Source organism: Nannospalax galili, unplaced genomic scaffold (genome assembly GCF_000622305.1).
Source record: "Nannospalax galili isolate Female #2095 unplaced genomic scaffold, S.galili_v1.0 scaffold735, whole genome shotgun sequence".
Taxonomy (NCBI): Eukaryota; Metazoa; Chordata; class Mammalia; order Rodentia; family Spalacidae; genus Nannospalax; species Nannospalax galili.
In genome coordinates, this window is record NW_008337053.1 from 3,525,697 (window position 1) to 3,552,948 (window position 27,252).

At 43.0% G+C, this 27,252-nt stretch overlaps 1 protein-coding gene across 3 annotated transcripts in view; it reads left to right on the plus strand.

Annotated features, from left to right (window-relative positions):
* Positions 1-27,252, plus strand: part of Spock1 (SPARC (osteonectin), cwcv and kazal like domains proteoglycan 1) — a 562,385-nt gene that overhangs the window by 222,968 nt on the left and 312,165 nt on the right. For 2 of the 3 annotated variants that reach the window (XM_008831820.2, XM_008831818.3), the window contains exons 3-4: positions 17,952-17,960; positions 24,289-24,334. In XM_008831820.2, the coding sequence (XP_008830042.1) occupies positions 17,952-17,960; positions 24,289-24,334 (55 nt within the window). The remainder of the gene's footprint in view (positions 1-17,951; positions 17,961-24,288; positions 24,335-27,252) is intronic. The other variant, XM_008831819.2, reaches the window with a different exon arrangement.

The following is a 27,252-nucleotide window of genomic DNA, read 5'->3' on the forward strand; positions in this document are numbered from 1 at the left end:
TGTATATATATATATGGCTCGTTCAGAATAGATTTTCACAAAGTGAGCACCACGTAGTCAGCATTTCACTAAATGCCCCCCATAGCCCTGCATGCTGCCCATCTTGTTCCCCTCCTGTCTTCCATCCAGACGTTGCTGCTGTTGGAACATTTTGTCACACTTTCCTATGCCTTTGTTGACCTTTAGATGGAAAAGCACAGTTTGTGTTTACGTTCTTTTGTGACTAGCCTTTTGTCACTCAGTGTTCCGTGCGTGGCATCACCCACACTGGTGTGCAGCTGCTGCTCATGTCTTCCTGTCTGTCTGTCCATTTCACTCTGAGGATCTCTGGGTGGTTTCAGGTAAAGGCTGTATTTTCGTATTCCTGGGTTCATTTCTGACGGGTGTCACTGTGTAGACTTGCAGATGTGTCTTCACGTTGTCACAGCTGCTAGTGTGTTCCAGGTGATCAACAACTTTTCTTTCTTTTTGGCTTTAAGAAGTGTCAGTAATATAAAATTTACATTTATAGTCTTACGTATGCATATAAAAGGTATTTATAGAATATAACCTAAACACAATGGTAGAAAGTCTTCAAATACAAAAACTAGCTTCTAATGTTTGTTGTGTATATAATTACAAAAGCCAAAATTTAAAATCTTTATTAACTCAAATTAGAATTATAAAAATGTTTACCTACAAACATTAATTTTGATATTTAAGTGCAAAATTGTATTGAGGCCTTCCTGCAAATCACAACTTGAATTCTGGCTTTCAAGTGCAGAGCCAAAGGAAGCCACAGGAAGGTGGGAGAAAATCATTAAAGAAAAGGAAGCCATAGGAAGGTGGGAGAAAATCATTAAAGAAAAGACAAAACGTACAAAGCAGACAGAAAAGATAGTGAGGGCGCAACAGACGTTTCTAGGTTGGTACAGAAGCCTATTAAAAAGGGTAAACGTCAGTGCTTCAAATGACAAAAATGTCAGTGCTGCCAAATTCTTTGTAAATACCATAAAATATCAGTTATCAAAATAGCTTTATTAAGAGCTGGCAAAACGACAACTGTATCTGTTTTTACGGTGCTTTGTCCAAACAGGAGCAAGTGGTAGAAAACTTCAGTTGTTTCAGATCATGACGTCATTGCATCAAGTGTTTTATATGCAGTTGTTTTAAATCCTCTTCTGACATGTCTGCATAACTAATGGAAGATGAAATCTGGCATCTTTGAGGAAAAGGCTAAAAGGAAGAGTATTTAAGTTCTCCTGTAATGTGTAAGGTAACTGATGAATACTGGAAGTTTGTTTGAACAACTTATCCTTGTTATGGGTAGAGCTTATTTTTTAGCTTGTCTGGTATATTATAGCTTGTGTGCATCCTACTTTGTGAAACACCTATTGACACCACCTACCCATTCTTCCCTGGGTCATCTGTCTTTAGCTTACTGATCTGTATAAGTCTGGTGCCTCGTGGCTGCAAGCCATTTCTGTGTTGGGTTTAACTGATACAGTGTTCTTTCATCAAGGGCAGTTGCTTGCTTTTTCTTTTATATATTTTAAAGACACATCCAGGAGAATGTGGTTTTCCTGTTTTGTGGAGTGTATTGAACAGCTCTCTTCGACTTCAACCAACACATCTCCCATGGGGAAACTTGTGGTCTTTTGCCCTAAATTGCTGCTGCTTTATAACAAAACAGAACTTTTCTTCTCCTTTGCCACTGGCTTTGATTAAGGTTTTCTTTTTCCTTTTAAAAGATGCTAAATCAGGCCCAGACCACACTTTAGACCACAGAGAGTATAGCATGTTTTAAAGAAAAGCAACAGGTCAGCCAAGCATTCCCTTTATCCATAATAGCAAGCTAATGGGCAGGCCTTGAGAAGAAGAGGAATGAGAGGCTGAAGGGAGCACAGATGAGAGCTCTCTGTAAGGGTTGCCACTTGTCTGGAATCTTCTTTTGGCATGGGGTAAAGTGCTTGGACTTTGTAAACGCTAGGAAGCTGGGTTGGAAAGCAGGGTTCTGTAACACTCTGGAGTCACACGGTCAATACAGTTTAGAGTGAGGTTTCACATGAGATTCTGTTGGTCTCCCCAGCTCAGAACTCGACAGCCCTGCTCTGTAGGGGAAGGTACAAGTCCCTGTGCCTCCAATGTGAATCCAGCCAGTCAAACCATACATTGAACTTGTTCTACAAAGAGCTCAGGACTCATGAGAAGCTGGAAAGCTGCTGCTTCTCCCGTTCTCCACAACAGAGATGAATTGGTGACATGGGCTGTCTCCATGGTAACTTTCAAAGTTGTGTCTTATCATCCCAGAAGGCATTCCATCTTATTTTTCTGAGGTAGTGAGGAGGACCTAGAGGTTTTGGATAAAGCGAAGCATGGTGAACTTCAATATTCAGTAACAAATTGGCCTAGAATTCTACATGTAATAGCACCATACTCCCACAGTTCCCATTGGAAAGCAGCCTGGCATTCAGGCTTCATAGCATTAAACTGCAGGTCTTGGGAACCCCATGGGGAGACCAATAGTTAGTGGTTGTTGTTTCCAGACCCTGGAATGTCTTTGTTCTCTAGTATGCTGGCCCATGCTTACAGCAAAGGCTGAAGAGGGGGGAGGGAGGGAGGGAAGGAGGGAGGGAGGGAGAGAGAGAGAGAGAGAGAGTCTCTGGGCCTCCTAGGTTCTGATCTGGAACTGGGAGGCAGGCGGCCATGGCTGGGAAGACAGGGCAGGGTGTTCCTCAGGGAAGATGCACTGAGTAGGAATCGAACTCTGTTGGTTTCTGTTGTGAGCAGTTTATTGGCAAGCCCTGAGGCAGAGTCAGGACTGGTAGTATCCAAGGTTTCCAAGTCCCTTGACTTCTTGGCTCATGGCTGGAAGGGAGAAATAGGTATGCCATTGCCCGTTGGCCATGGCTGGGAAGACAGGGCAGGGTGTTCCTCAGGGAAGATGCACTGAGTAGGAATCGAACTCTGTTGGTTTCTGTTGTGAGCAGTTTATTGGCAAGCCCTGAGGCAGAGTCAGGACTGGTAGTATCCAAGGTTTCCAAGTCCCTTGACTTCTTGGCTCATGGCTGGAAGGGAGAAATAGGTATGCCATTGCCCGTTCTTTCAAGGTGTCGGTAGCACCGTGTGGAGAGCCACACTTACTAAAGTTCTGAGTTGTGAACCAAACAGGAGTGGAGATGGGCCCAATTCCCTTCACTGGGTGAGGCAGTGTGAGTACTTGGGACCATGTAGCTGCGTCTGTTTCTGTCTGCTGTCGCTCAGAATTTGTTAGACATTTGTTGGTAACTCCTGAGCATCTTCCTTCTTCCTGTAGCTGGGGTGTCCTGTCTTGCCGTGTTGTTCTTTTTGAGTATTGATTACCTCTTCATTGAGATATCCCTTCACATGTAGTTTGAAAATAGTGTTTTCTCAATTTTATGCCTTGTGGCTTCTACCTACCCACTGTGCCTCTCCCCATGTAGGTGCTGCCTACAGCATAAACAGCTGTTTTCTGGGTGATTTTCCACACTGCTGTTTGAGCATCTCACAGTGGTGATGGGAATGATTGTCCCTCCTGAGCCAGCCGTCCGTATACACAAACACAATGGCAACATAAAGATGGGCTGTTGGGAGAGTTCAGAGTTTAGTAATTGCAGTGTGCAATTTTCTCTCTCTCCTTACTGGTGTCTGTCTGGGGACAATCACAAAAACTTTTAGGGACATCTGAGGAAAATCTCATCTTTAGAGTTGGAGATGAAGCAGGAAAGCAAATGTAGCTTCTTTCATTTGTTATCCAATTCCTGACAATTTAACTCAGTCTTCCCCTGCTGTTGCCTATGGAGTTGATTGTCTTTAGCTGGATAGGATATGGGAGATCGATTGCCTCCTTGAGGCTTACAGCCTCTTGTGTCATTTGCCTCAATTTCTCCCCTATAGGAGTCATAGGTTAAGACCAGAAAATCTAGACCACAGAGTGGTCTAGGGACATCTGGTCATCCTGGAGACTGGGCTCTCGCTACCTTCTGTCTGGGAGTTTGGGGGCAGAAGTGATTTGTTATCTTTGGGGAAAAGGTGATGGCGTCAGCAAAGAGCTGAGGCTGTGGAAATTCCCATGGGTCACCTGAAACCCAGCAACACTGAGGCTCCTTTGTGTTTCAAAGAGAGAACCCATAGTATAGACTTCAAGGTGTTGGGGGATATTCCCCAGTACCTTCTGATTGCCTTTAATGAATGCTTATCTATCAACACCAAGTGCCAATAGATATACTCTGAGCATAGAGGAATGTGGTGGGTCTTCCTTTAAAAGCAGTGTCTGTTTTCTGCCCTTCTCAGCTGGGGCAAGTGTTAGCTTATACCATGTATGAGGCGGCCGGTGGTCTGTATGCTTGAGAGAAACTTCTGTTCTGTGGTAGACTAAGGCTTGGTGCTGTGTTCCTATCTCTGGCTTCCCTACTTAACCCAACCTCTGGCACCGCATTTGGACTCTGTTCTGTCTCCCTTCACTCCTGCTAGCTGAAGAGGCCCTGACTTCTGGTGAGACTTCTCTTCCTTGTTCTGTCTTCCTGGTATACTACTGCAGCCACGATGGACCTTAGTCAGAAACCAAATGAGTGCATCGTGCAGGTGGCTGGCATCTTATGCTTGGTTACTGTATGAGATCAGACGGTATTGCAGCCTCACCATTTCCCTAGTGTGGATTGCCTCTACAGGGACTAGTCTAGCTAACCCTCCATAATGGCCCCAAGGACTCTCACGTACAGAATTTCAACATGCGTGTTTCTATTACACCTTTCATATCCATAACATAAATGTCCTGTTAGTTCAGAATAGAGTTGCCAAATTTGAAATGTTTTGAGGCCTGTTTTGTAGGGCAAATCCAGCTGAGATCAGTAGATTGGAATGATTTTTTTTTTCTTTTGTCTTTTTGAGACAGGGTCTCCCTGTAGCTCCAGCTGTCCTGGAACTCACTATGTAGACCAGGCTGGCCTCAAACTCACAACGATCTGCCTGCCTCTGCCTCCCAAGTGCTGGGACTAAAGGCGTGTGCTCTTTTGTATTTTTACAGAAGGGGAAATTAAAAGAAGAATGTGAGACAGTCTATACATAACCCACAAAACCTAAAATAATTACTGCCTGGCTCTTTACAGAGACATCTTGACAGCCCCACCTTACAGAACTGAACCTGCTTGCCCCGAGGGACAGATCGACATGGGGAACTCGTGTCTGATACATGACTTTGCACAGGGCTTTTACTGCCTGAACATTAGGGGTCAAAAGGCTTCTATCACAGAGGTCAGCCGTCAAGGTCTGTGTGAGCCTAACATGAAGGTCAAGTGGAAATCCATCAAAGGCCTTGACTTTGCATCCTTCCCCCCTAAGTACAAAGCTCACTGAGAGTCATTTGAACTCACCATGTTCCCCACTACCGCAGGTGTGAGTGGCTTGGGATATCCCTAAGCAATCATGTTTAAATGGAATATTTTTCTCATGATCTTTAAACTGGCTATTTATTTTCTTGGAGAAATATAATCCCAAAATAGCTCGGATATAAGCTACTGTTGCTGTTATGGGTCTGGCTTGGTAGATTGTGACGAGGAAGATTTATGCTCCTAGATTAGTCAGAAAGAATCTAAAAAGAAGAAAGCAGTGCTAACAAGCTCAAAGGGACTGTGCAGCTGTGGCCAAGTACTTGTCCACTCATTCAGCACTTTTTCCAACTGGGCCATTCAGCCATTGTGGTTTAGAGAAGAATGGAGGGGAGTGGAAGGCAAGCCTCGATAAACCCGCATCTGCACTTGACTTTAGTGAAGTGGCTGTTTTCTGGCATGTGCATATCCATGTTGCCAGTAGCCTGCTTGGGTGCTAATCAGGGTAGAGCTGGTGAGAAGTGAATTCTCAGTCAACAGACCAGAGTGCAGGCTGATGTGCCCTCACCCCTTGCCCTCCACACACTGCATTTTGGCTTTCTCTGGAACCTGCTGTCCGTCTTATCGACACTTCCTCTGACCCTCTCTCCCTCAGCTCCTGTTCCACCCCAGTTGCCACACAGAAGTCTTGTGTGACAGCAAGGCTGGTGTAGGAGGCCATCCCCTGAGCCAGTGGCTCCCTCATGTCTTACTCAGTCACAGACTTGGCTGCCCTTTTGAACCTGTACCTCTTTCCAAAAGAGAAACCACTTGCAGAGAAGGTGTCCAACATCTCGGTGGGATAGTACACCCTGTGGGATAGTGAACATTGGTATCTAAGGCCCTTCGCATCTTTCTCCTGACATAGCTATGGTGCACAACCAGCCTCAGTGCTCAGTCTTGTGCTCTTTTCCTCCCCAATGTCTCCTGGGACTTCAGTTCATCCTCTCTCTAGACTCCCCATATTTTGTCCCTAGAGGATCACCTTCCCTGCTTTGCTGAGAATAGGCTCTTTCCTTCAGCAGAGGGAAATTTCTTCATGCCAAGAGTAGTCCTGCTTTCTCAGCAATGTTATAAGCTCTGATTCTACCAATAGCTGTTCTAAGTCTCTGCCGGTTGCTCAGGTCAGAACTGGACGGGTCCAGTGCAATTCATCCTTCTGGAGCTGACAATTCATGACTTGTTGAGGCTCCCTGGACCTGGATTTGACATTAAGAACTGAATCTTTCTGTTGAATCTTTGTCTATTTTTGGTATTGGGGTAATACTGGCTTCTTAAACAAGAATTTGGAAATGTTCTTTTATTTTCTGTATCATGGAATAATTTGGCAAGTACGGGTGTTAGTTCTTCTTTGAAGGTCTGGTAGAATTCTAGCTGAATCCATTTGGCCCTGAATCTTTTTATTAGTTACTGTATTTTATAGGTCTATTAATTATTTCATCTTGATTTAGCTTTGATAGGCCATATATATGTGTATAATATATATATATATATATATGTATGTATGACATTTCCAGTGAGATCTCATAGACAACCCAAACATTATAGGCTCTTGCAAATGCTTTCGGTTATCCTCCAGACCTTGATTGGTGAGACCCTATGACTAAAAACACCACATTCATGAGCCATAGACTATGGGGGAGGAATCAAGCTGGTACTGACCTGGAAGCTTCATCCATGCTATCTAGTTTTCATAGTGCTGGAAGGTGCTATGCACACTACTAGAGGAGAAAAGTAATTCTCAATCTTACCCAGCTGTGAACTTTGCAAGCTACACTAACAACTTCCCTGGCAAGACATGCCCACTGGTGCAACAGTGGCATGAATGCCATGGGAGCAACCAACTATTTTTCTGATTGGATTTAAGGACACCTTCACAACGTGAAATCAATACTTGGCACCATTATTGAATCCAGGAACTTGTGACTAGACAGTCATAGGCTTTAGGGGAGAATCTACTACTATTATTCTGCTGAATGGACATAGTATTAAAACAACTCCTAATGATCTATTACCATACCCCATATGGTATATCTGTCAACCCTCATCAGAGAAGCTTCTTTTGGCAGTAGACAGAAGTTAATACTGAGATCCCCAACTGATCAAGGTGCATGGAATAAGAGACTGTGGAGTGCTTAGCTCTAAATGGGATGTCTATATCACACCCTCTTCTCTCAAGCCTCAGAGATCATTGCAGAAGAGGAGGTAGAAAGAGTGTAAGATCCGTAAGTATTGGATGACTACAACAAAACTATTTTTCTGACACAATAAGGCAGGTGCATATATGAACTCATAGCAGTTGTGACAGCATGCATAAGTTCAAACTAGACAAAATTCCAGCATGGAGAAGGGACATAGATTTTGGCTTCTACCTGATGAACTATTGGCAATTGATAACTTTGGGGAGAGGGAGAATGTGGCCCCTGGTAGATCAACCATGCTCTCCAGTGGATGGCCACACACCCAAGAGTATATGGGCAGCACAAACTGGATTTGATGTGTTTAAATAAAAAGCAGACAGAAAGTTGGGTGAGTATGGGAAGGGGGTGGACCTGGGAGGAGTTAGGGGAAAGGAAGGTAAATATGATCAAAATACATGATGTGAAATTATCAAAGAACTAATAAAAATTTAAGGAGAAAAAAAGAACGGGGCCTTAATGTACTTCCCTAGGGTTTTCCAGACTCTTTCTCTAAAAATACCCACACCTGCAGACTGCAGGGAGATCCTGAAGTAGTCATCCTAGAAGGTCAACAGCTGTCTAAGCATAAATATACATAAATATACAAACAGCTGTAGTCAAATGGAGTTCTTGTGATACAGAGACCCTCCTTAGGAGGGTTTGGGGTTTGGTGTGGTGATGTTTGCTTCTTTCCTTTGGTTCTTGATCTGGCAGTCCACAATACTTAGCCAAAGAAAGTATTACCTTGTCATCCAAGGAAGCTCATTCCTTTTGGACTAGAAATAGAGACGATTGAGCTGGAGGTTTCCTCTGGCCCAAACAGTTCCGGGAGCCTTTTGAGGGCTGAGGAAGGGCCTTTATTGCTGACTTAGAACCTGGCTGCTCTTCCCCAAACTTTTCTGTTTGTATTATTGCCGTATTGTAAGCGCATCGCTATCTTCCTTCTGGGTCTGCTCCCACTGACAGCAGGAGCATGGGACCAGCAGGAGCTAATGTAGATGTTCCCAGCCAGGATGCCTGCAGACAGTTGGACAGACTGTAGTGGTATCCGACAGATAATGAGAAATCCACCGCAGTCATGAGCAGCTCCGGATCATATGTGTTAAGCTGTGAGTAATCTGATTACTTATGTGGCATTTTATTTACACTTTTTCATGGAGCAGAGGCAGCAGCTTTTCCAAAGCAGCCATCACCCAGATTTGATTCCTGAAAAATCTCAGAGTCAGGATGGCAGCATTACAAATACATTCATCTAGAGGAAACTACGATTGTGATTTTTAAAACCATGTTATCAGCTTGGGGCACAGGATAAACTAGAATCAATTAAAACATAGTCACCAATTCTTGGAGCATCCTACATGCTGGGCATCTCACAATATCCATTGCCAATCATCCATCCAGGCATTCTGATGGTGTTGGACCACTGTCTTTATTACCCAGATGAGGATGCTGAGCATGAACAGGTGAATTCCCTTGTCTGGAAGCCACTCACACCATCACAGTAGAAATGTGAAAAGGAGTTACCAGTTAAACAGCTGTCATTAGTGTTTATACACTTTATATTTCAGACTGGGAGTCAGAACCCTTGATTTCAGCCCCAAGCTGGGCTAAGAGCTGAGTTTTGTGAAAAGAGAAGCATGAGAAGCGGCTGTGTGAGGCTTTGCTGGGCAATGGGAAAATAACCCATACAGCATTGCTCAAAATAGCTCCAGCAGGCAGCCCTGACAGGTGCCTCTGATTCCAGCTGAGATTGGTATGTCCCGCTGGTAAATTGGATGAGGTATCAGGCCTTGAATGCCTTATTAAATCAAGCCACAATTTGGGTTTGTTGCAGAGTTGTTACTGTGTCATGAGTAAATGTGTGATTTCTGCTGCAAGCTCTGGGCCGTTCTCCTGCATGTTTCCGGGACGGGTTGTGGCCATGGGCTGGCGGGGGAAGCCAAGGGTCAACTCCTATTTTTTTTTTCAGACCTTTCATTTCTTAATAAGGCAGCAGAAATCCCAGAATAAAAGGAATAATGAATGGCCAGCATAGTTTGCCATGTTAGAAATAAGCTAATTAAAAGGGCCTGTGATTCTTTGAGTTGCCTGGAAATGTATATGGACTTGTCTTTGGCCTTGCCCACAGGCTCTTCATTTTTGCTTCCCAGGTTTGGTGCATGGTGTGGTTTCCAGAGTCTCAGCCACTGGTGTATAGGAGTCTTAGATGCAGATTTTAATGTGATATAAAAATTTCTGTAAAAATAATTTTACTTCTCTGGGTCTGGAGGCTCTCGATTCTAATGTTAGGGAAAAAATTGTCTCTTTTATCCTTTCCGTGCACTTTAACGAACAAATGAGTGGACAACATCTGTCTTAATTTTGTAAAAATTGAAAAATAATTTTTAAAAGTAGGAGCAGGAAGAAAAGTCAGTTCCCGCAAACATTGATAACTTGTTGCCATTTTGATTTTTCTCATCTTTTTGCATGTGTTTACTTCTTTTCTTCTTCTTATGGCTCATGAGCACATCTTTAGAATGGTGGAGATTCTAGAACATGTGACCACATAGACTAGACATGTCTCATTAAACAAGGAAGACTCACTGTAATCAGCAGGTTTCTGTACCACCTAGAGGAGACATGTTCTGACCACCAGCACATTAGAGGACTTGGCTGCCCTAGACCTTTGCAGGTAGAGGGCTGCGGGCACTGGGATAGCAGGTTTACAGGGGAGATGGAGTCGTCACTGTTCCTCCTTGCTCCTCTTTCTTGTCCCTTGTTTTTCTGCTCCCTTCCTCTATGCTCCTACTGGGGGTCTTCAGCTTTCAGAGATGATGTCATGGTGGAATGACTTACTCTGGGAAGTTTGTTCAGGAGTTTATGTCTTCATAGTGCTGGGTATCATAGTAAAAACCAACTGGGTCCTTTCTTTAATTTCATAAGTTATTTAGTAGGAAAGGGACTTTAAAGATCTCAGACATAATTACTGTGTGTTCATGCTAGTGCCTTCAAATGTGAAAGAAAAATAAAAATCGAAGCAGTAGTAACTGACTGCTTTGGTCCAGCTGGATTCTTTGGGATGTTCTGGTCCTTCATGGTCTGAAAAAATGTTCTGACTTTACGCAGATCTTTCAGGATTTCTTATTTGACATATTTAGAGTCTTAGAATTTTAGGACGATAGAGACTTAGATTATTATTCTCCAAGTAGCAAACTGGAAAAGACGTACAAACATTCTATGCCTTCTGCCGGCTGAGTGCTCCTCCTCAAGAAATACATGTCCTTACTGGCATGTATTTGTTAATGTAGAAATGATTCCACCTGATAATTTTACCTCAGAGTGTTTTGAAAATGGAAACCCTTCCTTACCCTGTCCTCTGCGCACACACTGGGATGTTTCAGAGGCTGAGTGAAAACAATGAGGAAGTAATTGCTGTAGTTGTCTGAGGATTAGGAGCAGGACCTCCAGGGTCATGAGTTCCATAGCATGGTCATGTGGCATGGCTCTTCCTCTCAAGGAGCTTGCCTTCAGTAGAAAAGATGCTTCACCATTTATGGCATGGAATGTACAGCTGGCTGTCAGTGTGCCTCTTTGAGAAGACGGGGAACCAACCGCCTCCTAGTTGGCTCTAATTGTATTTCATAATGACTTACACATGTTCTTAACAGGTGGCATGGAGACTTTCTGTTGGATCAGGAGGGTCAGAGTCTGGGCTTCCTCTGGTTCCTGGGGTGACATGTGATTGGTCAGTGTGTTTTGTAGGCACCAGATCTGTGTTCTGTTTTGTCCTTTAAGCAGTGCATGGTATCGATTGTCCTTTTCACTGTTCATAACCAGCATCTGAAGTAGCTTCCTAGCCTCCTGAACAGGAGACAGGCTTCAGGTGCAGGGGATACTGAGCAGAGCTGGCCAGAACCTTCTGTTGTTACTGCCCTTGGCTCCGTAGTGCTGGCTTTCTCTTGAGCTGAGGGCAGCTGCTGCAAAGACTGTGCAGATGACACAAGTTGGCCCCCTAATATGTGCAAAAGTCTCTCCCACCCCTGCAAGATGTGTACCTGGAAACTTCCTTGTTCTTTAAGATCCAGTTGGACATGGCTCTCTCAGTAGTCTGCTCTGGTTCTCTGGGGTAGGGTCAGGAATAATAATTATCAGTGGCTTCTTCCTCTCTGATCCTGTAGCTGATTTTTTCAATGACTGCATTTACCAGGTAATATGCTTTCTCTGCTTACATTTCTGGTTCTCATTCCCTCTCTTCTCTGGGTAGACCATGGGCTTCATAAGGTTATAGACTGGCTGTTCCTTGCACCAATGTTCTGGCTCAGCACCACAGCAGATATATAGGTGATCACTGTGCATGTAGAATGAACTTTGCACTAGCCCCCTGGCTTTCACTGGGCTGAAAATGAGAGAGACGAGCATGTTTAGAAAATACCAGTTTATAGGGCCACTGCCTTGGAAAGTTCTCTGGTAGCTCCCCAATGCCTACTGGTTAAGTCTAGCATGACAGATGATAGCAATTTACCTGAGGGAATTGGGACTGCTAGATACTGATGGACTAACGTAGTACATAGATTCTCATGTGCATTGGGTTTGGTGTGATGACAGTTTTCATAAGGTTCTCTGGGCTTTTCCTTGCTCACATGGCAGAAATACTTCTGTTCTCTGTCCATGGGGTCAGATGAAAACATTCTCAAATGGGGAGCCTGAAAGAGGTATCATGTGATCATCTTAAACATCCTGAATCTACCAGCACCTTTTTCTTTGGCAGTTCTTGGGACAGGGGCTGTGCTACATCATGGATCTAGTTGCAGTGATGCTTGTTGGGGGACCAGAAGGGTAGCTCAGATCTCCATGATCCAAGTTTCCTCAACGTTAGGAGTGTAGATTCTGAGGACAGTGTTTAATCAGTCTCAGCAGATCCTTTGACCCACATTGTGCACCCTGGTTTAGTGTTGCTATATATAATTTCCTTCATGGAAACCTGTTAGTAATCTTAATAGTAAACCATAACTCAGGAATGTAAGACTGGTTTTGGCAGGCTTATTTACTCTGGCTACCTCTTACATTGGGGATAATGTCACTGCAGACATAGAAAATTCACAGAAGAACTCAAAAATCCTGATTGTGACACTGAGCTTGGAGTGGACAAAAGATCTTGATGGAATCTGCCTTTGGTGCATTGTGGACTCTGCTGTATCAGTGCTTCAAACACAGAGGCCTCGGGACACAGTGGCATTGGCAGAGTGGGAGTACGACAGTTTAGGGACGCAGTGAATAGAATCTTTATTGCTACCATTCTTAGACCTTCTGTGGAAGCAAAGGGGTTGGCCAAAGGTGGGGCTGGGAGGAACTGTGGCTAATGGGAAGCTCATGTACTGTTTATGGCTGTAGGGTTCCAGAGAGATGGAGAGTGCCAGAGCTGCCACACCTTTGATCAGCATTTTGAAATACGTGTTAGATGTCCCATTTTTTATGGGGCTTCTGGAAGTGCTAGTGGCAGGCAGTTGTCAGCAGCAGTCCAGGTTCAAATAAAATGACACGCAGCCAGACCAGCACTGTAGTGAACATATCTAACCACAAAAGCATGGTAACTGTTTTGCTATCATTATTATCAATATTACTTTGAGTTTTTAAATTTTATTTCAATTTTTTAATCTACACTTTAGCTTGGTCCAAGCCTTGACTCTTATACCATGCTGCTGTGATGAAATGCCATGACTAAAAGCAACTTAAAGAAGAAAGAATTTATTTTGTCTTATAGTTCCAGAAGGATCAAATTCATCAGGGTAGGGAAGGCATGGTGACAGGCAGGGAAAGTATGGGGACAGGAGCAGAACGCTGGCTGGTCACATTTCTTCAACACACAGGAAGCAGAGTAAGAACAGGAAGTGGGGCAAGGCTATAAACCCTCAAAGCCTGCCCCCCCCCCCAATGATGTACTTCCTTTAACAAGGCTCCACCTCATAAAGGTTTCGTAATCTTTCCAAACAGCACATCAACAGGGAATGAAGTGGTCAAATGCATAAGCCTATGAGAATGACATTTCTCATTCAAACAACCACATTCCATTCTTGGCCCTCACATGCTCGTGACCATTCCAAGATGCAAAATGCATTTAGCCCAACTTCAAAAGTCCACATAGTTGTCTTCAGCGGTCACAACACTGTTCAAAAGTCCAAAGTCTTTTTGGAGACTCAAGACAATCTTTTCACTGTGGCCTCCTGTAAAATAAAATAAAAACAAATTATATACTTCCAACATAAAATGACACCAAATATACATTCCCATTCAAAAAAGGAAGAATGGGGGCACAATGAGGAAAGACTGGACTAGAATGAGACTGAAACCCATTGGGGAAAACACTAAGCCCTGTAGTTCCATGTCCAGAATCTGGCCTTCTGTTCCAAGGGCTTTGGTGTCTCTCTCCAGCTTTGCTGCTTGCAACATGCAGCTCTCTCTTTGACTGGCCCCACAACCTGTACGCGGCCCTCCTTGGCAGATTTCTCACATCTCTGGAATCCCCATCATGACCCAGACTTCGCCTCACTGCTGCACGCGGTGGTCTCTCAGGGTCTTCTTGCAGGTACTCTGACCCTGTCATATGTTCTCTGGACTCAGTAGCTCTCTGAAACCACAAAAGAAAAATATGTTACTTCTTCAGTCCTGCATTTTTCATTCCTCCGAAACCAGGACCAGGTGGACAAGATTCCCAGGTTTGGCTGCCCGGCTTGGCATAGACTCTGGCCCCCTTGGACCATCATTATAGCAGCTTCTGTATGCTGAAACTGGTGGAAAAATTCCCTAGGCAGCTGATTTCTTGGAGCAGGAGATCTCTTAGGCTCTCTCCTTTCAAGTGCCAGAACCTTAGCTGAGTGTGCTCTTGCCTTCATGCACCTGCACTGTTCTTATTGTTCCAATGCAAAGCAAGAGGTTTCTCTTTAATTTCGCTAATCTCTGTAACAATTATAGCCTCTTTTCCAGCATATCACTTGGATGTGACATTAAATTCCCTAGTGTTCTTTTCCTCTCCAAGCTGAACATTCGTTTCTTTCTGCCTCACTCGCTGTTTTTTTTTTCATTGTAGACTTGCATAATGTAATCAGTAATAACTATTCCACAGAGTCAGTGTTATACTGTCTTGGAATCTCCTCTGCAAAAAATTAAGGCTGTTACTTTTTAATTCAGCCGCATACAAGTTTTCTCAGGTCCTACACCTAGGTCCTGTGGCTTCCCCAGTTGGTGTCACCATTGGGAACTATTGCATCTTTCTCAGGTAGCCCCAGTCCCACTGAATCAAAGGCAGAAAAATGGGGGAGTTGCATCTGTCAGAAAAGCCAACAGAGGTGGGATCACTTTCTCCTCTTTCCGGGTATGTTTATCATATACCTGTTGAAAACTGGCACTATGCTGGCCACTAAGGTCCTGTAGTGAAGCCACCCATCCCAGCCCTGAAGACTAAGCTCTGGGGTAGAGGAGCAACCAGTTACTTCAATGTGAGCAGCAAGGGGGCTGCAGATCACAGTCAGCTACCAAACAGAAAAAGTGTAGGCTTCCAGGACAAGCAACATGTAAACAGGTTTGGTAGCATGAGGGCATAGTATCCTAGGGAGGGTGAGGTACTGTGTTTCAGGCAGAGAGTATACAACATGGGCAGAGTTTCTGAGTCTAAGGAGGCTGAGCACTGTTCAGTCAAAAAAAAAGCATTCATTTATGACTGGAAGGAAACCTGTGTGCTAGAGTGTGGGACACAGTAAGCTCCTACAGGGACCAGACCTCAAAAGTCCTATAAACAAGCACTACTAGGCATGGCTTGAACTTGGGAGCTGTGTTGGAATTTTAAGTAGGGAAGTAATGAGACCAGAATGTCCTTGAGAAGGTCATCTTGGAACAGTGTGGAGAAAGACTGGCAGAATTTATGGAAGCCAAGAGCCTGGGCAGGATATTTGATGATAATACAGAATGAACTGGCAACCTGAATTGAGAAAGAGGCTATGTTGATGCAGAGAATTGGAGAGGTGCAAAAGGGGCCATCATATGAAAGTGGGCAGGATTTGGTTGTTACCATTCAGGAAAGGAAGTGAAGCAAGATAAAATATTTTTTCAGGCATTGGGGATGTAACCCAGGGCCTCATGAATACCACTGCTGCAGCCTGGGTTCTTGAATGGGCAAATGGGTCATCAGAGGGTCAGAGGTTCTCTGTACCCAGCTGAGAATACCCAAAGTGCTGTACTGTGAGAATAGAAAGCTCTAGAAGCTGGGAGAGAAGGTCTCTAGAGTTCTCTATCTGGTATGGTATCTGTAGTGTGCTATCTATATCTATCTATAATGACTTTTCGTGGGTTGCCTGGTCACTGTGACTGAGCTAATATGTGGCTTCCTTTAGTCCGTTGAGGGCTAAAGATGAGAATCGCCTGGAATGCGTTTAAAAAAAATCCTATGGTAGATGCCATACTCCAGGCCCCCTAGTCAGCATCTTCAAGGTGGAGCAGACATCAGTGATTAGAAATTCTTTGGCATCCCCAGTCATTGGCCAATGATGTAATGGCTTCTAACTAATGACTTGCCCTTAAGAAGTAGCATGTGTATGTTTGTGGAGGCCTACCAAACTTGGGAGGCCTTTTCAGAAAGACTGTGGGAGCTAATTAATTTGGAGTTTGTGATATCTGGAGAAGACTGGTTATCAGACTGGTACCATTTGTGTTTTCTGAGAAATAAAACTTTAAATGCTTTAATTCAGCAAGGGCCTCGTGTGGTGTGCCAGTCGCAGAGACCCCTTCGGGCTGCTTCATCTCTTTTCTGTTGGCAAATTGATTGTTACGTAGAAATTTCGCCATTCAAGCCCACTCTCTTTGTTGGGGTACAATTAATCATAATTTAAACATTGATTTGTTTGCATTTATATGACAGTGTTTCAGAACAGCACACTTTAATGCACAGTACAGTCTAATACCATAGATACTGTCTTTCTTGCTAGATTGGTTCTGTTTAGTACATGGGAGTCACTGTACCTTAGAATGGGAGTGTGTCCTTTAAATAGAAACGTTTTTGCAAGTCAAGTTTCCAAGTCACATTGAATGGTTTCTTCATACCCGAGACTAACCAAATTGTGTGCACAGAAAATATTTTGCAATTATCTTCCTGGTTATGATTGGTCTACCTTTACTTGAGTCTAATTGGTAAATTTCAAATGTACAGAAAGTCGTATTATTGAAAATTTAAACATATAGTAATTTCCATAAAACTTATTATTCAGCTCTGGATCCTGGAACATCTCACTGCCATAAAGCTCTAGAAGTGGATGTGAGGTCTGTTTTTCATTCATTAATTCTGAGTACCAGATATGCCATACATTGGCATCATTGTTGTAAAGCACTGAGAGCATCCTTTAAGGTAGGTACCAGTGATACTGTTTTATGAATAAGGAGCCTGACTCAAAGAAGCCCAGTGTGTTATCTAAGGCCACACAGCTGGCAAATGCTAGAACAGGAATTAGAACCATATCTGCTTCAAAGCCCACCCTAGTGCCTGAGGCTTTTGACTCCATGCTACTGGCATCTCCCCTTCTTAGACATTGAGAAGACTTCCTTTGGTTAGCTCAGACAACTTTACTGAGCACAAGGTAGGGGTGGATTTGGTCTAGGGAAACACCCCTTGCTTAGTTTGAGTATATATGAAGCATCCTGCCACCATCCATTTCCCCAGGATGTACACTTGTGCAAGAGCAAGGTTAGGGCACAGTTTTGAGAAGAAACCTCAGACTCACCTTTTCTGGTTGGGTAAAAGAATGTTATTGAAGCCCTCTCTCCATCCTAATTTGGATGGCCTGACAGAGACAGTAAGGCCCTGAGATGGGAGATGCTCTCTGTGGGGTTTTGATCCTTTAATCAGCTGGAGGACCCATCCAGTCCTGCATATTTCACCTGTCTCCTAAGCCCATAGGTCCATGTCTGTCACGCGTCTGTGGTCCCCTCCAGTGATTCTGGGGCTTCAGGGCACATAATGCTTATGCAGAAAAACAGAAGTTTTATTAGTTTTGGTCATTGATGTCATCTTGGGACTTCTATTGAATTTTTCCCTGTGGACTGATGGATGGCACAGGCATACATTCTCAGATGGTAAAGGTGGCTGTGTGTCTGTTTCTTCAGATTTTGCCAGCTATTAGGCAGCAGGCAGAGATGACTGAGACACTGAAATTTCCCCCTTTCATTCGTTCTACCCCATCACAGCAAGTCTTTTCCCCATGGGCTCTGCGAGTGAAGGACATTTGCTAAGGCATGATGGTAGGTGTCTTAAGAGAAGATTCCTGGCTGTGACCTTTCTAATGCTTTAAACTTTTGATGCAATTATCAAAAATGTATACATGCTTTCCTGTTGTTTGATGTGATTCTTTTATTTTTTTCCCATTTATAATGCTTTCGTATTCAGGAAGTTGAGGTAGGTTTTGACTTTTCAAACATTATGTAGATGTAGCATCAAAATAGTTGCCAAATAAAATGTAAATTGTATCTTAAATCTTTAATCTCCATAGTAAATGTTTGTTTTTGTTCAGTAAACCAGGACCACACACATTTGTTTTTTGTTGGTATATCCAAAGGGTGTAATTTATCAAATGTATATAAACAGTCCATTTGATGCTTTATCCCTTCTCATTAGTTACAGTACAAGTACGATTGTCAGTTATTATCTGTATTTTACTGGTGGGTTATTTATTGAAAGAGGAGAAAAACCAACATTGTTATTTTCTAAATCATTTTGTCCAAAGCCTGTAGGACTTCACAACAAATGTCAGACCAATTTATCAAAGAATCTCTCTATTCAGGATGAAAGTGATTTAGAGTGTGTGTACAAATATCCACCCACCTGGGCTTACACACACCAGTAATAGTTACAGGAATTTCACAGGGCCTGCAGAGATCTTAAAACTGGAACAGCTTACTTATATTTGAAGCAGTTCAGCAAGGATTTATTGTGTGCTGCTGAGTGATACTTTAGGGACTATGCAGGTGAGTAACACTGTCCCTGCACGTTGAAATGCATCAGTACACACAGCTCCTGCCCCTGGTTAGTAGAAGTCCCATGAGTGATTTTTGGGATACATCAATTCAGTGCCCAGTCTGGGCCAGGTGGTGGGGCCCGTCCATTCAGGATTCTTGCTGGGTCTCTACCCCAGGGTTGGGGAAGGACATGCCTGGCAGAGTAGAGAATAAAAGCAGGCTGCTTGTTCAGAGGTGTGGACTGACACATTTCTGGGGTGAGATGGCTACATGGGAGGTTAGTCCTTTTCCTAATAAATGAACTGGTTTGCTCCATACAGTAGACTGATTAGCAAGAATCCCCATTGTACAAAAAAATTACAGTAAAGTCATATTATATAGTAGAGTCCCTTATAAAGCCTGGTCTAGAAATCTCACTTTTCTGCTGACTTTTTTTTTTAATCATTTTAGAGAAACCGTCTAGCCAGCAACTAACCCTTTTCCCTATTCTACCTAGCCAAATGCCATGAAAGTGAAGTCACTAATTTGTGTTGAATCACAAAGTTTGGCTATAATCCTTTTCTGGATCTTTTTAAGGGTCTGCACTTGGCAGAGCTGGCCTCTATCCAGGATTGACAAGTCCAGACATGAGATTTCTCTATACCACAGGGACAAATTTCCCTCCATCCATTGGCAGTGGGCCACAGAAGACCCCACAATGACTGGCTTGCCCTGGTTGCAGCTTGCTTCCTCTGCTCATGGCTTTCTTGCTCACCCCTGGTCAAGACAAATGAGGTCCCCATTTATTTTCCAGGCTGGTAATTTGTATTATCTCAGGTAATCTTCAGATGGATCTGCAGGGTTCAAACAGTTTAGCTAAAATATGTATGAGGGAGAAATTATCTGATTAATGTGAGCTCAGTGTCTTTGATCTGTGGCATCTGAAGCTGTGGTGTGTAATAGACTATCATCCTCACATTTGGCAGCCATAGAACTTGGGTTTCCAGCATGGCTTGTGCTAGGTTCTGCCCCCAGCTCTTCCCCAGAGTTGGCTCTAACAAGCTTCACAGCTGAAATAGGAACCTCTTGAAAGGGAAATCTGTGGGGAACATTTGACCTAAATTATTTCAGCCATTTTGGGGCTGTGGCCCAGGGGAAGAAAATTCATACTCCCATTCACAATGGGCTAGAGCGGTTGATTTTGCCATTGGATATACTCATCCACAGGGAAGGGCCTTAATCACCCACATGATAGCAGATATTTTGGAATCATTTCATGTTAGATTTCTAGACTGCATAAAGATTTCTTTGGAAAATGCATTGTAGCGTGAGATGCTCTTGGCCTATCAGTTGCTTGTAGGACTGGCTCCAGGCGCCTCCCCCAACCCCCAAAGAAACCAGGATCTGTGGGTGCTGAAATAAAATTGTATAGTGCTTGCATAGAACCTGATCACATCCTCTCATATACTTTAAATTGCCTCTAGATCAGTGATTATATAATCAAATAATTTTGATCCTTGCTTAAATCTGTAAAAGTGGGACCTACAGACACAGAGAGCTGACTGTGTTCATATATATCATCACAAATGTTAACATTACCTATGAACACATATGCACGTATTAATATTTATAATATGCACTATGTGCTGTATATACATACATTTATACATGTTTATAGATAAGGTTATATAAGACACAGATAGATAGATGATAGATACATTTATGTATAAACAGATTTTCTTTCCCACAGATGCTGGTCACAACAGAGTCTCTCTAATACAGTTGAAAACCCAAAGCTAATTCCTTTGCACCCACTATTGGAAGCTAATAATTTTATAGCACCCAGGGCAGTGTTTCTGGAGATATTTAGTTAATGGGAGAAATGAAGAAATATGATTTTTTTCTATGTTACCCAGTTATAAAGGATCAAAATTACTATAGTTGTGGTTCTATTGGACTCTGATTCTTTCTTTGCTCTGCCCATTCTCTGTCCTCATCCTAGACATACAATAATTCCTCACTCTCTTACTGTGACTGTTAGCTGGCTCTTTGATGATGCCCTGGAATCCATCATGATTGCAGCCATCAGTCAGTATACTCAAACCTGAACTTCTGTTAAAATCGTTAGCTTTTTGAAATGTTTAACTCTAAGTCCCTAAAAATGAATTGGGTGTCACTTATGAAGTACATAGCGAAATCGGTCTTTCTTCATAAGAACTTGCTAGAATTTAGAACAAGACTATGTGCTGTCCTGTCCAATAGGGGCCTGACATCCTCTACACTGCAGACCATAGAATACATACATGATGCAATGCTGCCTTCAAATTTGCTCAGTCTGGATAACATAATGGGAGTGATTGAGTTTAGTTAATGACTATATTTAGATATGTATCTTTCTAGTTAGGTTGATGTTTTAGAATTAACTCTATCCAGGAGCTGGAGTGATGATTTAGTGGTTTAAGAGCAAAGGCTGCTCTTGCAGAAGACCTAAGTTCAGTTCCCAGCACCCATATGGCAGCTCACAATTGTCTGTGCCTCTATCTTCAGGGCATCTAGTACCCTATTCTGGCCTCTGGGAGCACCAGGCACATACCATGGCGCAAGTACATATATGTAGGCAAACACTCACACAACATAACATAAAATGGAATAAATATTTTTAAAATTAAACGAACGGTTTCTGGATCCTTACAAGTCTTTTTAAAGAACATCTTTAGGTAATAAAATTTCCAGTCAAGAAGTCAACTCAGACACCTGACAGCTTTCATCTGTCCAGTATGCCTTTCACCTCCACCTTAATTTCAACAGGCCTCAACATTTGGGGCTAGAAAGGAGGTCAGAAGTGAGGGATTTTTAGGATCCAGGGCTCTGCTAGCATCTTAATTGGCCTGTGAGGTCCTGGCAGTGGATTATACTTTCATATGATGCAGCACTAGGGTGGCATGGGGATGAGCACACAGCTTTTAAATGGGAATGACTGGAGATCATAGCAGCACACATGTTCCATATGTTCTCATTCAGATACAAAATAAGAAAATCCTGGCAGGTATAAACTGGGTGTTGGGTTTTGGCGAAGTGACCAGCACTGACATTGTTGGAATGATGGTTCTGGACCAAAGACAGCTGTCCTTAAGTCTCTTCTTGAGGGTTCTGGTGGTCAGTTAGGTGGGATCCAGGGATGAGCAGATTCCTGGATGAAGTCTGGAGGCAGCATTCTTTCATTCTGGGCTTTTTGCACATTACAGATTCTACATCATCAGAATTTCTCCTAGAATCAGAGGGGATTGACTGAAGGAGCCCAGCCTCTGTTGGCTTCTGTAGGGCGGCTCGTGTATGTCAGACAGTACATATATACAGATGCTCGTGTATGCATCTCATCCTCTGGGAACAGACGTGATAGCTAGGCAGCCCCTCCCCAGTCCCCACTGGCCATCCTCCAAATGGGTGGTGCTGCATGAAATACTTCCCAGAATTCACGGTCTTGGTCCCTGGTGCAAGGTTTTCCACCAGATATAGTCGGAGTCTTGATACTCAGAGCATTATCAGGCCTCGGCTCCTTGGCCTGTTCTTTGACATTCTATTTCCCCAGAGCAGAGCAAAAGCAATCAGATGCTGGGAACAATTTTCCATCCCTGCTTGGCCTTGCCAGGCAAGGGGCTCCTTGAAGGACTTATTTTGCATAATGAGTTTTCATTCAAGGTGTGCTTTTACATTTTGCAGTAATTAGGCAGTATTATTACATTTGCAGTGGGTTTTAAATATTCTGATGCAGATATCTGCTTTTAAAGGCTTTATATTTAAAGCCGTGCTTTCCTCTTAGACAAAATATGTAAAAATAGCAATTATAGTTAACCTGCAAACTGACAAGGTCCAGAAGAATGTTTCAGACGCCATTCAGGTTCTAAAGTATGCTGAAATCATTAGGGAATATTCTGTTCTTGAGACTTGTTCCAATTTTTCTTTGACATCAAAGAGAATGTGACATGTGAAATTAAAGTAAAGGAACTTGACTGAGACTCCAGCTCTTCCCTGTGGGACATACACCCTGAGCTTCCAAGAACAACAATAACATGTTCAAGTAAAAGATATACCAGAGGAGTCCTTATTGCTGTCGAACTGGATGCCATTCGCTGCATAAGGAGTATATCCCCTGGGAGTCTGGATACTTGTTACCTTTGTCCTCTGGTGGTAAGGGTCAGTCCCTCTTGGGTTCTCTTGCTGTCATGAATAATAGAACCTTCTGGCAATAGGGCTGCCTAAGGCTGAGAGTATATCGACCATCAGATCGAAAAGTCAAGTGCTAAATTTCCTACCTACCTTCCAACTCTTACTTAAGATCATTTGGTTCTGGATTCCAAGTTTTAGACAGTATGCCCAAATATTTAAATGCTGTTTAAAATATTAGAGAGAGATGGTGCCAAGGGATTATTCTAGATTTTCTCAATGATTGCTCATGGTATAGATCTAAGAGCCAGTCAGGCAAGCAGGTCAATTGTGCCATAAAATTAAAGCTGGGACCAAATGGACCAATTCCTTAGAGTTAAAAATAGCTTAGTGCTGAATCTCCAGGTTCCAGGCAAAGCCATTCATGTTTATTCATACCCTTCACTAGGCAAAAAGCAATATGTTCTGATTTAACTGTAAGTCCAGTTTCCTAAAATCTATTTAAGGGCTTAGGTGAACTCAACAAGGATCTAATAAAGCCAGGTAATTGAATGAGGAGGAGGCCAATGAAAATCGCAGGAGATTGGGTAGGAGATAAACTACAGCAGGAGACAGCATGGACAGTAATTTAAACTAATTGTACACTTTGATGTAAAATAACTTCTCCAGAAGAGAAATTGAGAGCTCATTTCAGACAGCTTTTTGAAGGTGTCTATAGTATGTGGCATACTTGCCAGAACTTATAGAGCTAATAAGCTAGATTTCAACTACAGGGGGCAAATGCCCTAGAGATGATATAGGGGTGGCTGGGAAGGGTACAGCCTCTTCACCTGGCAAATGGTAAGCTGGGGGATGGGGAGGCCAATGGGTATAGATGGAAAAAATCCAGTGGGTGGATAGTGCTTGTTTGGAAGGAAGCATTGTTGGCAATAGGAAAGAGGTGTTACTACAACCCTGAAAGGACCTAGTGACATCATTTCTGGCAATTTCAAGGCAATGAAGTACTCAGCCTTGGAGCATAAGTCGATGTGCACTGCATGCAGGAGAGGCATGGTTATTAATGGAGCAGAAAAGCCTTTGCTTTCCTGTCTTTCCATACCCGAAACAGGTGGCATTAAGTTAAATACATACCCATGGGTCATTCTAGCATTTGAATGAGTCTCTCTGTTTTTAGTCATTGTAAGTGTTGGAAAACTGGAACTGTGCATCACAAGATATGTATCTCCATGTAAAAGAAATGTTGACAGTTAAATTATCAGCTGTAAAAAACACAGAGGCTTAATCAGAAGTGAGAGCAGCTAGGTATCACCTATAGTATAATTGATAGCAAATACACCTTGTGCTTAGGAGGTGCCTAGGCTTACATGTCAAATCAAGATGAGCAGCACTGCTTCCATATTGGGCTGAAATGTTTTCATAACTGCTAGTGTTTAATACATGCAGTTTGAAAGACAAGAATTTGAGAAGTAAATTGATGTATTTGATTTCATGTTAATGTCTGTTTGGGAGAAGATTTGTAAGCTGAGTGTTTTCCTTTGTGTTTTGGGAAATGGGGAGAAGGAAAGGTGTTATTCAGCACTGTGCCTCCTGAGATCTGACCTTTGTTTTCTGTTTTCTTTTTGTAGGATGATTATTTCAGAAACTGGAATCCCAACAAACCCTTTGACCAAGGTAAAGGATGTGCCATTTCTTTCTGGACACACTGTGTGAAATGCTGTCTCATTTTTTCCTTCTTTGCATGCAGTTAATGTCTTACAGAGGCTTACTAGCAATTTTATTTTATTGACTTCAGGGCCTGAATTAAGTGGGATGGTATAAATGATTTTATCCATTTGGAATTTGTCTAAGGTTATTTCTAGACAGATTTAAATTTAAAAAATTGAATTGACCAGTACAGTTATTGATTTGTTTTGTTAAAAGACTCAGTGAGGTGATTATCAAACTTGTGAATAGTGGTGTGGTAAACCCAGTAGTTTTATTCATAGAAGGAACTGTTCCTAGAGATTGCCCCCATTCAGTAAGAAAACAGGATAATCCTAGGAGATTTTCAAAGGCCCTTGAAATCATTCATTAAATGTCTTGCTCATGGTTTCTATATTTACAACAATTTCTTCATTTACTTTGTGTGTGTGTGTGTGTGTGTGTGTGTGTGTGTGTGTGTAGGTTAAGGGACAACTTTCAGGAGTCAGCTGCCTCCTTCTACTATGTGGAATTAGGTGATTAAACTCAGGTCCTCAGGCTTTGTGGCAAGTGTCTATCCACTGAGCCATCTTTCTGGCACCATCCTTCATGGCTTCCAGATAGGAGCCATAGGGAGGACCCGCTGTGACTCATGTCCCCGTTCCTGTTGTTTCATGAGTGGCTGCTCTTGGCACAGTCCTCGCTGCTGAAAATGGTGGCAGATTGTACTCAAAGTGTTCATTTGCAATTAAAGCTATACCTCAGAGAAGACACATCACCTATCATGTATCCCATGGTTCTGATTCCAAGTATTGGCTTCAGATCTACAGCCTGGGTATTCCATATGCTTACAGAGGGTAGCCCAAAGGGAGGCACTGGCATGTGGTGTGGCGGAGGGTGCCTCTTCTACAGGCTGCATTTTCACTTTAGTAAGTCTCTTCCTTTGGACTTTGGTTTTTCTTATCAGCAAACTGATATTTGAATTTTCATAAGCACAGCTATCTAAAGCCTTGAAGTTGTACAACAATTTGTTCACTCTTGTGTGCTTGCTTTGCTTTCACCCATCCATGAATGCTTGAACAATTATTGGGCCCCCACTGTTTGCATAAGTTTACCAAGTAAAGGCAAAAGAACTGTGATTCCTGTCCCCCAAAGCAGCTCAAAGTGAGGAGCGTGAAAGCAGCCCATGAGTTCATGTGGGAAACAGGTATGGATGTGTGGAGGACTGGTGAGTACAATGTGGGTATGTACGTGTGAGGGAAAGGTGCAGTGTATGCAGGCAGCTTGCCTGTGGAGGCTCTGTCTGTGCGGTATATATGGAGGTCTTGCTCCTTTACAATCCTGACAATGACTAAATCATCACAGTAATTCACATTAACATATGTGAAGGTGTTAGTCATTTAGGTTAAGCATTTCCTTAACTTCTCAAATGTTTTAAAAGACTAGATCTTCATTTATGAAGGGTACTCAAAAACACAGAATGATAGCCCTGCCTGTGTGATGGGTGAGCCTCCTGCACACATCTACTCCAGGCTCTTGTTAGTTACAATGACTCAGCTGAGAGTTACCCTGAGCTGGGGTTTTATGCTAAGAACTAGAAATAGGTTCTTGTCATCTAAGGATCTAGTAACCACAGATATACTCCCACCCAAGACTAGCAAACAAAAGGAAATATCAGGGAAGAGGTTGTTATTTTTACTAATGCACATGAGAGAAGAGAACACTTAAAGGCAGGCATCATTTGTCATTTGGATACATAAATGGTTACTTCCCTTGGTGTGATATTTACACGGGGACTTTGAGTCCCCAAAGAACACGGTATTTAAATCTGTTTAGGCAAAAAATCCAGACAAGGGTTCTGTTTTCTTTGGAGTGATGGCCACCGCTCTGAGAAGAGCCCACCCTGCTCTCTTTTTCTACCTCTGCAGATTTTGGAACTTAGGTCTGCTGAGATGAATCCTCCCAAAATACCTCATGACGTTAGAGGATACAACTGAGAGCCATGGATGAGTAGCCCCGCTGGGTGTCTCTGGGGTGGCTGCCATGGCTATTTCTATACAGAGCCAGGGGAGAGTGGGTGAGCTGAGAATAGCCTTCATTTCAAATCCCAGCCCCAGCAGATGTCATCAATTACACTGTGTGCTGCTCAATAAAAATGGGTGGTTACTGCATCAGCACTGACAGCTCATGGTAAAATAGAAACCACAACCACAGATGATGTGGGGTGTTTCATCTTCTGAAAAGTAGGAGAATTACTGAACTGCAGTGGAAGTTGTCAGATACATGAAGTCATTTCCCTTTCTACCTTGAGAGAGAATCAAAGGTGAGTGTGAGGAGATAGCTCTGTGGGTAAGTGCTTGCTGTCTGAGTATGAATTCCTGAGTTTGGATCCTCAGAACCCACATACTAAACCACCCACATGCTGTAATCTCTGAGCTTCCGAGGCAACGTGAGAGGTGGAGGCAGAAGAGTCCTAGAAGCCCAAGGGCCAGCTAGCCAGGTGGACACAGGGCCAAGCAAGAGAGGCTCTGCCTCAAGTAAGGTAGAAAGTAAGGACCTAACTGGACTTCATTGTACATACTATATTATATGGATGCCTGCAGTTACACAAATATAAACATATGCCCCCTATACACATACCCCACACTCCCCCCTCACAGAGAGAGACATATTAAAAAAAAAAAAGAATCACGGGTGGGTTGCTTTGCACAAACAGAACTCGATGAGAATTCCATTTAGAGTTTCAGGTGATAAATCTGGGCTGGACAGAGAGCTGAAGGAGCTTCATGATGGAGATGTTGAGGAGTGGGCTTCAGATGTAGGCCAGATAAGTCCAGCATAGTGCAGTCAGAAAGGAGACGTGAGGCAGGTTGTAAAAGTCATCCCGTACCAACACGCCAAGTTTACTT